At 45.2% G+C, this 14,804-nt stretch overlaps 1 protein-coding gene across 1 annotated transcript in view; it reads right to left on the minus strand.

The window, feature by feature from the left end:
* LOC138251200 (tachylectin-2-like) overlaps positions 1-14,378 on the minus strand; it is a 38,665-nt gene extending 24,287 nt beyond the window's left edge. Inside the window, exon 1 of the mRNA XM_069205631.1 lies at positions 14,254-14,378. Within this exon, the coding sequence (XP_069061732.1) occupies positions 14,254-14,266 (13 nt within the window). The 5' untranslated portion in view covers positions 14,267-14,378. The remainder of the gene's footprint in view (positions 1-14,253) is intronic.
* Between the last annotated feature and the right edge of the window lie 426 nt (positions 14,379-14,804).

Below are 14,804 nucleotides of genomic sequence, written 5' to 3' on the forward strand. Positions count from 1 at the left end.
ACTGTGAGTATTTACTGTCTTTTTAATTCAGCACTTGACTTTCTGGCCCCTCGGACCTCCAGATATGTCCCGGTCACTCTCTATGCTATTTTCATCTTCCTAAGGTTCTTCATTTCTGAAAAGCGCCCTTTGGAGTTGGCCTACTTTTTGCACTAGTGTCCCAACGATGGGATGACCAACTAGATCTAAAACTAATACTTTTCCTGTTGACTTTAGCAAGAAGTTCTACTGTTCATATTTTCTAACCCTATTCCATTCTGACCCTTCACTCCTAACTGCCCCAGCACTATGGGAGCTTCGGGTTAACATCAAAAATGAACAAAGCTCACACAGCGTTTGGCCCATCAATATGATCTGTGTTCTGCCAAATCTATCATGTGTTACCCTTAAGGAGAGTGCATGTAACAGCACATTTGGGTCCAGTGACACATAGCAGACCTAGATTCTCTTCACTGGCTGTGACTAACTGTCCAATATTGTAAGACAGTGTAGGTAGATAATGTCCCATCTCCAAATCGGTCTCCGTGAACTCTCAGGAGTGAAGTGGTGAAGATGAAAGGAGGTTGCAATGCTGCTGAGAGAAAGTCGCTCAATCACTGGACACCCTCCGCTTAAAAGGTAGACACTTTCTAAAGTGGTGCGACTCACAAAGAATTGCTTAAGCCAGTTGATTGAATTTTGATAAAATCTAAAGCTGTGCAACCTCCAGGCTCACACGCATTTTCCCATGTAGTGCTCTAAACGGAAATATAGAAGTGCAGGTACCCACTATTTTGAAAAGTGCTGGTAATCTCTCCATTGAATGTGTTGCAACATTGTTGAGATGTGCAGGTTCTCTCACTTTTAAATTAAAGAAGTGCGGGTACTCAGTACCAGACAGTATCTGCCCATTTGGAGCTCTGCTACCATCATAACTATTCCCTTGTCAGAGGACTCAAAGCACTTTGGTGAAGACAGCAGGAGAGGGGCTCATTGGACAACATCCATTTAAAAGACAGAGTCCCACCAGAGCAGCATGGCTCAAGAGGGATTGATGTAGCCAGCTGACTGTGCATTACTTAGTTTTTAAGTGGTGGGAATCCTCAGGCTCACACACACACACACACACACACACACACGCACACACGTACACGCACACACACAAACACACACACACACACATACGCACACACACACGTACACGCACACACACAAACACACACACACACAATCAAAGGCTGCAGAAACATCCTAAAGGGCCAGGGCCTCGGGCTCTCGACTGTCCACTATTCTTTGCAGGTCATCAACCATAGAAAGCACCACAAATTCTGACCTTCTACCAATACGAAAGCCCACCTGAAAGGTTGTAATAGCCCGCATGATTCTGTGTAGTTTTGGAGATGTTGAAAGACTACCTTCTCCAGTAGTCTGGACCAGCAAGTGAGAAGAGAAATGGACCTGAAATGTCTTAAGTCAGAAGCATCCAAGCTACATTTCTTTAGAAGAAGCTTGACAGTAGAACTTTTGCAATCATTTGGGAGAGAGATTCCTGAGGTAAATTAAATATTAAAAAAACATTGCTAATTCATCAACCAAAAGAAAACTGAGGTGCTGAAGCTAATTTGCAGGATCTAAGGCGAGTTGGGAACTAGAAAGATTGGTCAGGGTGACCGTGGTGACAAGGTCAAAAGAAGTCTAAATAAGACAAGTGGGGAATGTGTATTAATCGGGATGTCAAAAACAGGTTTTGGACTACAATTAGACATGATGGTGTGCCTGGTATTAGATGTTTTGTTCGAAACAAATGGAGACTAATTCCATGTAAAGTGTGGATGACGTTTTAGAAGACATAGGCGGTCATTCTGACCCTGGCGGTTGATAACCGCCAGGGCAGAGTGCCGCGGAAGCACCGCCAACAGGCTGGCGGTACTTCCAGGCCAATTCTGACCGCGGCGGGAACGCCGCGGTCAGAAAAGGGAAACCGGCGGTTTCCCGCCGGTTTTCCCCTGGCCAAAAGAATTCTCCATGGCGGCGCTGCAAGCAGCGCCGCCATGGGGATTCCGACTCCCTTACCGCCAGCCTGTTCCTGGCGGTTTAAACCGCCAGGAAGAGGCTGGCGGGAACGGGTGTCGTGGGGCCCCTGAGGGCCCCTGCAGTGCCCATGCCACTGGCATGGGCACTGCAGGGGCCCCCTAACAGGGCCCCACAAAGATTTTCAGTGTCTGCAAAGCAGACACTGAAAATCGCGACGGGTGCCACTGCACCCGTCGCACGCCTTCGACTCCGCCGGCTCCATTCGGAGCCGGCTTCATCGTTGAAGGCGCTTTCCCGCTGGGCCGGCGGGCGGCCTCCTGGCGGTCGCCCGCCGGCCCAGCGGGAAAGCCAGAATGTGCACCGCGGTTACCGCGGCCGGCGGGAGTCAGAATGACCCCCATAGTATTAGGGGACCACAGACCTCGTGTCATAATATAAGTTTGACTTCTTTCAGACTTGCTTTTAGTAGATATATAATACAATTTTTAGCCTTGTAAGATTTTCTTCCAGTGTCTTTTTGTTGCTGAGGTTCAAGCTTCAATTTGGTTAATTTTGGAGTGAACCAAAGATTTTTTCTAGGTTTATGTAAAGAGCTCGGCAGGCATCCAGGGGAAACAGGAACTAGACTATTTTGTAGCATAACAAGAAATTAGGATGAGTTTAAGATGCTGACTCAGTGAAAGTCCCTGAGAATTCCTTAGAGAGGATTAGACTGAATACTGTTAAAAAGCCATCTGTCCGTACAAGCAGTTTTACTTTGCTGAGTTTAATTTGTAAAAATAGGTTCTAAGAGGTTGCCCTTTAAAGGATTGCATTCTTTGGAGATGTTTTCACAGAAATTCTGACGCATCTCTGGTGTTAAACTCACGCATTGCTGGACTAGCGTAAAAAAATGATGCTACTCCAGCAATGCAAGGAAGCCTCCTATTGAGAAAAGCCCTGCATCAATTTTACACCGGAGCAGTCAGCAGTTTTATGCTGAGCAGGCGGTAATATTCTGGTGCAAGAAAGTTGCAGAATGACACAGTGAAATGTTATAAATTTCACTGCGTCAGATATGCGTGACTTTTTTCAGTGGGAACGCCTACCTTGCATACATTATACCTGGCGCAGATATATGTGACACAAGGCTTTACAAACTGATGCATTGGGCCCAATGATTCAGTTTGTAAATGTGGAGCAGTGTAAAGCACTGCTTGCGCCACATTGCGTCAAAGAAAAATGACACAGCGGTGGTGCTAAGGTCTTGGAAATGAGGCCCACAATTTTTAAGCAGCGTTTTAAAGCTACCAGGAATCAATTTGTAATTGAAGGGGTCTGTATGGACAGTAGACCAATTTTCAGTTAAAAACAAAATATCTGGTTTGAGGTCTGTGAGTAGGACAAAAAATATCATGCTTGTATAGCAAATGCAGAACTGACTTTGCAAAACGAAACATAAATGCTGGTCTGTTTAGATTGATTGAGTGGGTGGCAGCAATTAAATTTGTGATGATTAGCAGATTAAACTCTACACAAGCTAGTGTTGCAAACTATGCCACAATTAGTGTGACGGAACCACCTGGTCCATTGGGGGGAAGGACAATGTTAAAAAGCACTCACTAAACAGCTCTTAAACCACAGTAATAGGTTAAAAAAAATACTCTCCTGGATGTTCTGGCAAAATGTAGTGTAGGATCTTACAGGTAGGTATCAATGCATGTTGATTTTAAATTAGAACATGACTAATAAACTTCAAACTAATTAGAAAGGAGAGTTAGAATTAGGTAACATTTAAGAGAGAAAATCGGTATATTCAGCTGCCCTCTTCTGGTGCTGACAGAGTCAGTAAAAATGCTTGGTAATTGACGTTCAAGGGAGGGTATCTTTAATTGGACTAAAATATAAAATACAAATCACACAAAACACAATGTGTAATAAAATGCAACATAATAGAGTGATAAACCCAGGGACCCTGGCTCTGTATAATAAATATTGTGCAGAAGATAGAGTAACAAAGATGCCTCTACTCATCTGTGACCCACAATCCCACAACCTATTCATAGGCTACCCATTAGTCTCTTGACATTGGTTTTGTCAGTTGGTTCTGTGTGGCAAATCTAGCAGGATTAGGGGAGTGTGGACATGGGAACATCCTCGACAGAGTGAAGGTGCTACCTTGGCAGGGGACTTGTAGGTCTATTTATTCCATTATAGAACAGGACTACAAGTCCCAGAATTCAAAGGAGAAAACCTGGACTGGAGGGGCACTGTGCTAGATGTTACAGCACCACCAAAAGTCAGCCGAGGGGGCTAGAGAATGTGAAGTGCACACTATTAAATTGCAGAGAATGTTAGATTGGAGGCAAACAGAAGCAATGCATTTTTTTGTACTGTGCTCGTATGGGCAGCCCTGGTCAGCCTCTTTCCCACCCAATGGACATCCTAGTTGGGAATGGGGGTGCAGCAATCAGTTTCAGACTGCAATGAGTTATGTGCTGAATGCGGTTGGCCAAATATGTTTTGTAAAGAGGGATCCTTTGTGCTTGTGTGGGGTGTGCTACTCTCTGTATTCAGAGTTCTAGAATCCCTGGTGTCTATGGTAATACACCCAGTGCTTATTTTGTGAAAGAAAGAGTTCCGGTGCTGAAGGTCTGCTCAGAAGCTGACGGTCAGTGTAATTAAACATCAGCGTGCCAAATACAACGGCGGGTAGTCTTTAACTCATTCCAGACACTTCCTGGACCCTTTTCTCACTCTCCCAGGCTCCTGCTTTTTCCGTTTGTGATGGTTTTGCCCTTCTTTCTCTTCCTGACTCTTACGGATCTACGTGTTATTGCTTCTCTTGCACTGGCCAAATGAATGATGTGAAAAAAAAATCACCAGCTACCACCGGCTCAAATTAAGCACTAAGCATCTAGCTGACCGTAGCCTTTCCGGGGCTAATGCTTACAGCTTTTATCATTTTAGTTTTTCTAATAAGCACTGAGTTCCTTGCATTTAATTAGGTTATAAGCCAGTCCTATACTGGTGCTCGAGGGCAAGAAAACATGTAAGGTAAGGTAAAGGGGCAGCAAGTAAACCAGACTGAAGAGCACTAGAGCCCTCTGAAGGGATGGGTGATGAGGGGACTGCTATCCAGGTACACCTAAAGATGGTAGCATGCACTTAGAGGTTAAGGTTTCGAGGTTAAGGGTTTGAGTATTGGAGTCTTCATGGTCATGTGCCTGTTTTCACCTTATGAGAGATTAGTAGGTTTTTGCTATTGTTGTCAACCTGAGTCCTCTGGTGTGCAGGGAAGGATGTAAAAGAGATAGCAACCAGCAGTGGGAATTTTTTTTTAAATTCCTGTCCCTTATTTTCATAGCACGACACCTGGTGAGTGTCGCAATGCTATTGGTGGGCTGGTATTGTAGCCAAACTCTGCTCCTTCAAGGGGCTCTGGAAAGTGGTGAAGACCCAGGGTATGGATTGAGCTTTAAAGAAGGAGTCTGGAGGCCCAGAACAGGAGCAGCAGTCACTTAAGAATCTTCCCGAAAGACGCAGAAAAGTACCAGCAGACTACAGCGATTCCCTTCCGGCTCCTAGCGAAGTTAGAATTATATCAAGTGCATCCAGGACCTTATTTACAAACATTTGGCGCAGGGCAGCTCCGCAAGCCTTTTATTTTCACTGCCTAATCCAAATGAAAAGGTCAGGAACGCACCGTATTTACAAGATATGGTGCATTCCTGCCCCTTCAGCCAGCACCCGCACAGAAATTGTAGCCGAGCGCCGACGCAGGCGCAACCAAGGTGCAAGGGTGTCTGCTTTGTGAGCGGGATTGTTTTTGTGCAGGAAGGGGCACCTTTCTGCACAAAAACAATTACATGAGGTGTTTTCTTCATTCTATGTGTGCTGCAGAATGCAGCACATGTGGAAAGAGGAAAAAAGGAGGAGAAATCTAAACATTTCTGCTTGTTACGCCTGATCTGGGGATGCGTATGCTTTTAGTGCTGCCCAGATTTACATTATGTTGTAAATCTGGGGCAGTGTCAAAAACCATGGGTGTTGAGTGGGAACACCCACATCAACGCCCATACCACACCTCCCCAATGCGACTTCTGGTGCGTTGCCTTACACCATATCTACAAGGCCATGTAAAGCCATGCAGGGCCATTTTTTGGCCTTTTAGATATGGATCTGCACTATGCGCCACCGCTGTGTCAAAAAAAGTGACGCACCAGCGGGAGAGCGGCCTTGTAAATAAGCCCCCCAGAGAGGAGAATTTCCCCTTACATACACAGGTAAACTGAAAATGTGCCAAAGGCATGCCATCTTTAGGCACCTAGAGATTGTAATGCTCATTCCTAATGCGCATTCCTTAATCTGGGCCACTGGACAATAGGGAGTGCCCAGCGCTGCAGTGAGATATACCCAATCACTTTCGATGTCCTTACGCTCACTTTCAGGGTCATCAATTGAAAGAATTATGTCATAGATGCTGACACCCAAGGACTGATCGAAGTGGGAGGAGGCAAACAAATCAGAGATCCTGAAGGTGCTGAAAAAGGCAAGCAGTGATGCAACCCTGCAGAGCAAGGTCTCATATTGGGGGAAGCATGTCTTTGGCAATATACTCACGACATCTGAGAGCCTGGACATATCGATCAGTCACACAGTGACCTTGCCAAACCTCAGGGTGATAACCCAGCTACAGGTGCCCCACAAACCTTCTCTCAGGAGCCCTCTCAGGTGGCTAAGGTACCGTCCCAGTCACAGCCAGATGTCCCAGTTATTAGCTCTCCAAGTTCAGAGTCCCCTGCTCCGGCAGCTCAAGCATCGGCTTCGGGCGTGCTCCTGCGATCACCCTTTCGGCGATCAGGCCGAAGGTACATGAAGGTTTTGCTAGTTGATGAATATGGGGATGGTTCCCGGGAGGGGAAATTGGGGAAAGAGGGTGAACACACTCCTAAGAAGCTGTAGGTCGAGTGGTCTCTGAGGCATTGGATTACTAGGTTCTCTTGATCTGCAGCAGACCTGATATGTCTTTGATCCACAGCGCAGTGTCTGGATTTCCATGGACAGTACAGCTTCATTACAACATAAATTTCAGACAGATGAAGGCAATCAGGCCAGATGTTACTTGGGATCACAGACAGATAAATATGTGGCATGCGGAATTCAAGATGGGTGTTTCATCCTCAACTCTTTTCTGTAAACAGAAATGGAAGGGACAAAAACAACGCCTGCTGGCAAAACAAGAGAGTGTCAAAGAGGGGCCGCCTGCTAGTTCAGGCCCTTGTGCTTCAATGTAGCACCCCAGGACACTAAGAAACAAAGGGCTTCATTTACGAGGCCTAAGCGCCACCACAGCGTCACTTTTAGTGACGCTCCTGTGGCGCTGTGCCATTTGCCATATTTACATGGTGGCGTTAAGCCACTTTGCGTGGCTGAACGCCACCTTGTAACTATAGGCCCCCTTGATGCAGTTTTCTGCAGCAGGGGGGCGTGCAATGGGTGTTTCTGGGGGCGCTCCACCACAACACCCATTGAATTTTGACGCTGCCCCAGATTTACCAATATTCATAAACCTGAGGCAGCGCCAAAAACTAACGCCACCCCAAGGGTGGTGTTAGCATGGCGCTACGAAGAGAAATACTTTTATCCCTCCTTGATTTTGCTTTTTGCATGTGTGCTGCATTCTGCAGCACATATATAACGAGCAAAATGCCATGAATTATTGTTTATGCACAGAAAGGTGTCCTCTCCCGCACATCAACAATCACTCCCTGCAAAGCAGGCACCCTTGCACTATGGTGAAAGGGTACCCACATTGGTGCTAGGCCGCTAATATTAGTGTCAGTGCTGGGGAAAACATAGGGGTGCGCCATGTTGTTTTAAAAATGGCGCATTCCTGCATTTCTGAAGTGCACCACTTTTAAGTAAGTGAGGCCCAAAGTGTTGCACGATCTCACAAGGCTATGGTGGGGTGGGTCAGAGAAGACCTCACTATTTTAACAGTACGGTCATTTCACATTGAGCAGCACAATCCAGCACAGAACTGGGTGTTTACATGGATGCAGTGTGGAGAGTGGTCTGTGGTGTCCTAGTTGGCAACAGGTGCTGCATGCATCACTGGACTGCAGAATGGGTAGCATCTGGTCTCACTAGAAAAATTACATTCCTGGAGCTTTTTCCAGTTGTGGTGGTGCTGCAAATTTGGAATGTCTTTTAGCCAACAAAAAGAGAGCAGGTTGGTCACACAGCATGTCCAGAGTGGCAGCCAATAATAACCAGAGTGCAAAGGGCCCTTTTGTCTTGAAAATACTCGAAGTCTTGATCTGTAGTTGCCTTGCCTTAAATATATATTTTATTGCTAAGCATATGCCGGGTGTGAAAAACATGGTGGCTGATCCTCTGTCTCGTTTCAAGTTGGCAGAGTTCAGAGCACAGCAACTAGGTGTGGGCAAAGTAATGACAGCATTTCCTGAGGACTTGCGGAAGCTTGGTGGCCCACTGTCCCAGAACTGATGTCAGGTTCCATCACCCAGAGGATAAATCATGCGTATAAAGTAGCAATGAAGGCATAAGATGAGACATTTGACGCAAGCAGTGAGGGGAACAGTTCAGTATAGTGTAGCGGATGAACATTTTAATGTAGTGTTGGGTCCTAAAGTTCATGGTGAAGCAGAGAGAACGTGACACATCCATGATGCTTATCAGAAAGCAGTTGACTGCAATTGCTTTCTTTGCAGGGCTTATGTAGTAAAGTTCATGGTGAAGCAGGGAGAATGTGGCACATCTGTGATGGTTTTTAGAAAGCAGTTTGACTGCAATTTCCTTCTTTGCAGGGCTTAGGAGCTGAAAAGACCCAACAAAGGATTTTCGGGTTGAGACAGCCCTATAAAGATGGGAGAACACTGTCCCTGCTATGCAGGATAATATGAGGCCAATTGATGAGTCCAGGTTCTCAGGTATCATGAATATTTTACCAAGGACATGTTTCTCCTAATATGAGACCTTACGCTTCAGGGCTTGCTTAATCGGTTGCCTTTTTCGGAACCTTCAAGATATCTGAATTGTTCGCTTCCTCCTACTCTAATCAGTCCTCTGGTGTCCGAATCTCTGACATAATACTTTCTGCTGACCCCCTGAAAGTGAGAATCAGGAGATCAAAGGTGAGAGAGGGGTTGTTTTGTTATGTCTCACTGCAGCACCGGCCTCTCCCTATTGTCAAGTGGCCTGGATTGAGGAATGCTTAGGTTGTAGACTACAGAATGTAGGTGTGTAAGGATGGCATGCCTTTGATGCATTTTTATTGTATTTGGGTATGTAAGCAGGAACTGTCCTCAGTGGGTGTAGATTTGGTGTACCTGCTATCCCACTGTTTCTGAGTTGGTGCACCATCTACCGTGGCAGCCCTGGGTGTGTTGCCAGAGGCTATGAAAGGGCTCAGAAGGCAGATGTCTTCTTGCTTTGAGTGCTATGTCCACTGATGCTCAGCTTGAGGTGGCAATCCCTCCCACTCCTCCTGGCACATAAACCTGTATACACTGAAGCACCACTTCCAGCCTCTGTGTCTTGGGGCTTGTGGATTGGTTACTGATGTTGTCTTGGCATACATCTCTCATTCCAGTCTCCCATCAAAGGCTTGTGAATGATGATATGGACATTCAGTCATTCAGCTGGTTGTGGAGGTGAGACACCACTGGGTTGGGTATTGGGGGATTGTGGCTGGAACACCTTTCTGGCACCTTCAAGAGCCTTGAACTCTGGGGCAATCCCATCTACAGATAGTTTAGTCATAAATGTGGGGGATCATAAAACATCTCCCTTAAGGAGGCAAGGAGGCTGGGATTTGCTTTTTTCAGCCTTATCATACCTTGGTCAGTAGGACTGAATAACTTTTGCCTCAGAGCTATGAATTAATTGGTTAAAAAAAACTAAATTACTTAGTGCTGAAGCTATTTTCCGGCTCATCCTTGAGCACCATCAGGCATAACTTACTCCAGCTCAGGAGTGTGGATTGGTTTGCCAGAGATGAGGTGCACCTCTCTGACAAAGGCCGTGGGTTATGCATTCAAACAGTCATTGATGCTGCCTCATTGGAAGTACAGGCTTGGTAGGGGGAGAGCGAGTTCACTAGTAACCTTTCACCCTGTGGTGGTAATTTTCTGAGAAGGTAACAGGGCTACTCAAGACATTTTCCTACTTTCATCGTTTTTTCTCTTGATGGGCTAATGCATTTCTGGGCATGGGGATGGCTTGAAGGGGGACTGACCTGCTGGTGGCCATTGACCTTTGTGCCCCTACCCATAAGTAGCTTAGGGTTTGTTATTGGTGGGGCTTTTCTCGGTGGCAGGACAGGCCTCCGGTGTCTTGGTAGGGATGATGTATTATGTGGTTCCCTGGTGATGTGTGCTTTTCAGTGTTAATACTATTTAATTTATTCCATCACTTGACTATTTAAATTATGAAGCTTATATAAATGTTGATGGTGATATTTGCTACTGACCCTTTGGGTTGGAGAGGTAAATTGTTGTCATTATGTGCCTGCTCCTGCGGGGAATGTAAATAGGAAAGTTTCAGTCTGCACTGATTGTCAGGTGCCAAGTACCACGCATCAGAGGTTAGTCTAACACATTTTAGTACCTCTCCCTCCATCACTGCACTAAAATGCAATGTTGCCCTTCTCTAACTCCTCTGTGCATTGCTTGAGGTGCTGTGCTAACAGACAAGAGTACAGCCAGTGCTGGGTCTGACTGATATGCTGTGTGCCCCAGGCAGTCAGAGTGTGAGCTGGGCCCAGGGACAAGGAGAGGCGACTCTGGGTGCTAGGGACACAGCACTCAACAGCCACGGCCCTCTTCTTGCAAGAGACAAAGCGCCTGATTTAGATATTGGCGGAGGGGTACTCCGTCACAACAGTGACAGATATCCCATCCGCCAAAATCTAAATCCCATTGGATATAATGGGATTTAGATTTCTGCAGACACAATATCCATCTCCGTTGTTATGGAATAACCCCTTCACCAATATCGAAATCAGACCCCAAGTTAAGTTCACAACCCTTTCCAGGTATCCTGGCCCCTCTGGGCAGTGATTGGGCCACACAGGGTTTCGAAGGAAGAAGTCATGGACATTCTGTTCCCTTTCCTGTCCAGAAAGGCAGGAACTGCATGGCACTGGCATTATCCAGTTGTCTATGACAGAGAGAAAGAGGGAGTTCTCTGAACAGCACTGCGACGTTCAGGCTGTACAAAGGCAGGGCCTCAGGTGTGACCTTGAGACCAATGGAGCTCAGTGTTGCAGTTTACAAGGTCACATACACACTTCAAAGAAAAGCAAGGGAGTTCAGTTTTGTTTTTGAAGATCCTATGGTGGGCAGCAGGTAGGGATCTCGTTCTGTGAGCATTGAACTGGCTACTGGATGGATGGCATCCATGGTCAAAGGTCAAGACAGATTACATGATGTGGAGTGAAAAGATTCCTAATGCACTTTATATCATAGCTTGGCTTTTCATGGTGGCCACATCTACCCATGCTCTTTCAATCAACCTTTTTTGGGGATGATTCCTTTATGTCTAAATATTGTTTGTTCGGGTACCTGAAAGCCTCAAAATGGGGTTTGTTGAATAATAAGAATGATATTGTGCAAACCAACATGGTATGGGAGCACTAAATGGGTACCTAACTAGGAAATGTGAATGTTAATGTCCTAACACTGTCAGCCAGTCCAGGATCACATAGCACTTTACCTTGTCCAATATTTACGGTCTGAATTAGATATGTGCAGATGAGTTACTCTGTCACAACGGTGATGGATATCCCGTCCCCTGAAATCTAAATTCCACAGGATAGAATGGGATTTGAGCTTCAGCAGACGGGATATCCATCACCGCTGTCATCCACAAATATCTAAATCAGGCCCTTAGGTCCACGTTTGCCTCTAATCACAGGCTTAATTATCAGGATACTTATGACTCCTGGTATATTAAGGTTTCGTCTTAGAGAGCATGAGTTATTAGTCTGTTCAGGAACTAAAAGAGGGGAGTGATGGGAGACAAAAGTAGAAGGTTGAGGGATATCTTGGAAGGACAAAAGTAATGGAAAAGGGGGAGGCAGAATAAAAAAGATGACGAGAGGAAGGGAGAGGAAGTAGAAAGAAAATAAGAGAAAAGATACACAGGAAAGGAAAATTAGAGAAGCAGAGAGACGGAGTAAGATTGAAGGAATTAAGGGAAGACCCAAGAGAGGGATCAAAAAGAGAAAAAAAGGTGGGATGAGAAAAGAGGGAGACATAAAGATTTGGAAAGGGTGAGAAAGAAAAAATGAAATGGGATGGAAAGCAAAATGAGGAGAAGGGAGGCACAAATCGAGAAGAATAAATGGCAGAAAGAAGGCTGTAGTGAGAAGTAGAGTAAAGTTAGACTTTAGGGCTAAATTTAGGGCCAGATTTACAAAAAAATGCTGCAGCGTGGTACTGCACCATAATTTGCAGTGCTGCGCCACTTTAGATACGCAGGGATGCACTGTATTTACTGGAATATGGTGCACCCCTGCGCCCGCACTAAATGTATCTGCCAACACCAATGCAGGCACCCTTGCACTATAGTGCAAGGGTGTCTGCATTGAGATGATTGATTGTTTATGTGTAGGAAGGTGTTCCTTCCTGCACATATACAATCTATAATGTCGATTTGGCACTTCTATGTGTGCTGCACACATAAAAGTACCAAATCGCCATTTTTGAATGATTGTTTATGTGCAGGAAAGGACACCTTCCTGCACATAAACAATCATTCATGGCCTTTTGCTCTTTCTATGTGTGCTACAGAACGCAGCACACATAGAAAAAGCAAAAACGAGGAGGAATAAAAGTATTCCTCCTCGTTGTTTCATGCTAACACCACACCTGGGGTGGCATTAGATTTTGGCGCTGCCACCTATTTACACCTTCTTGTAAATCTGTGGCAGCTTCGAAAGCAGTGGGTGCTGCGGTGGAACGCCCACTGCAACACCCATTACACACCCCTTTGCTGCAGAAAACTACATCAGAGGGGCCCACATTTACAAGGTGGCATTTGGTTAAGCCACCAAAAATCGTTTAGCAACACCTTGTAAATGTGGCACCTTGTAACAGTGCCACGGCAGCGTCACAAAAAGAGATGCTCCAGTCACGATATGGCGTTGTTAATCTGGCCCTTAGACATTTGGTGTAAACTTGGACTTTTGGTCTAAGTTTACCTTTGTGAATCGGGCCCTTAGCCTGTAAAAGCAAAGAAAGTGTGTCTATTGAGTATGCGGAAGTATCTCAGTTCCCTTGCAGTCCAGCCTGATTTAGAGGTGGGTGGTCCTGGAGACTCCTCTGATGTCTTGAAGAAGTGCAAACTCTTGAAGAAAATTCACCAGTAGAGTTTCCTTCAACATAGGAATGGCATGGAGTAGGAAATACCACTGGCGGATTGTCATCCGGGTTCACCACTGCCTCCAGAAATAAGAACATTTGACATTACATTCCGTAGAAGTGGTAATTTCAGATATTTTATGTAATTACTTTACTGATGTGTCCTACTGGCTATAATGTGTCACTCAGTGTCACCCATAAGGTCCTGAAATGTCACACATATGTAAACTGAAAACTTGGCAGCTTTGAGGTGGACAATTTGGATCTTGAATCTGGAGCTGTTTTACCGCCACTGAATCACTGCTGTACGTATCTATCTTGCAATATTTTAAAATTACCACATGCGGTGCAATTTTTGTGTGATGCCTTCATATCTCATGCATGTAACTGCCTTGGCATTATTTGATATTTTTTTCGATTAAAGGACTCTCTTGGTTTGACCACACAGCTGGAGTCTGACTCTCGCCTGTGGTTGCTCCTGAAGATGGGGAGTGGACTCACCACTAGTAGTCTGATTTGTGGGTGTCAGTGGCTTGCACCTTTTGAGTGCACTAAACATCTCTCACTAGAAATCAAGTAGTTTGGCAAAAACAAAAATACCGACTTTTGCACTAACTTCCCTGCAGAAAAGCAAGAGAAAAAATGTCAGATTTCAACAATTCTTGTAAACTTTTTCTGGTAGGTTTAGGAAAAGGGGTTGAAAAATGCAAAAACTGTGGAAACTGATATTTAATAGGCAGGGTTTGGGGTGGCTTTCGTGTACCCAGTGGATAGTAAAACGAAGCTGTAGCAACACAAATTGAACTTGAATTTGCTGTTCATGAAAAAACAAGGAAAAAGCAGAAAAGACATGATAAATGTATAGTTTTACCTTTTCTTGGCATGTTGAGTGTGGAGGTGGCACACTTCTCAGTCACTTCTCGCAGGCAGGAGCAGTTATCGAGAGGGAGGACCAGAGGCAGAAAGGTGCTGATTAGACTGGGGAGCCTGTATTTAACAAGAGTTAGCTGAGCCTGTGCAAATAATCCATATATTAAAAATCTAAATAAACTGAGCTGAACAGCCCACAGCCCAAGGGCCCAAGCTTTTGGATAGATCCCAAAATGTGCCACATCACTGTGGACTTTAGGCTTCCACCACTGTGTGTCGCTCACGCCTCTTTCCAGTGCACATCTGAACGGTTCTGAAAATTTGTAAATGTGGACCATAGTAACAAAATATAGCAATGATTAAAAAATGGCAGCGCCACAGGACTGACAGCAGCTGTTACACTTTTAAACTTTGCCAATGCTTGTTTTTTCATAGTTTTTGTAAAACCGAGCCCTTTTTAGGAAAAAAACATTGTCTCAAAGCAAAAATATTTTCTGGTCTCCAGTGGTACACATAGTCATAGTGGCCGCGGCACTGAAGCGAACTACATTG

The sequence above is a fragment of the Pleurodeles waltl genome, chromosome 1_2 (genome assembly GCF_031143425.1).
Source record: "Pleurodeles waltl isolate 20211129_DDA chromosome 1_2, aPleWal1.hap1.20221129, whole genome shotgun sequence".
NCBI lineage: Eukaryota > Metazoa > Chordata > Amphibia > Caudata > Salamandridae > Pleurodeles > Pleurodeles waltl.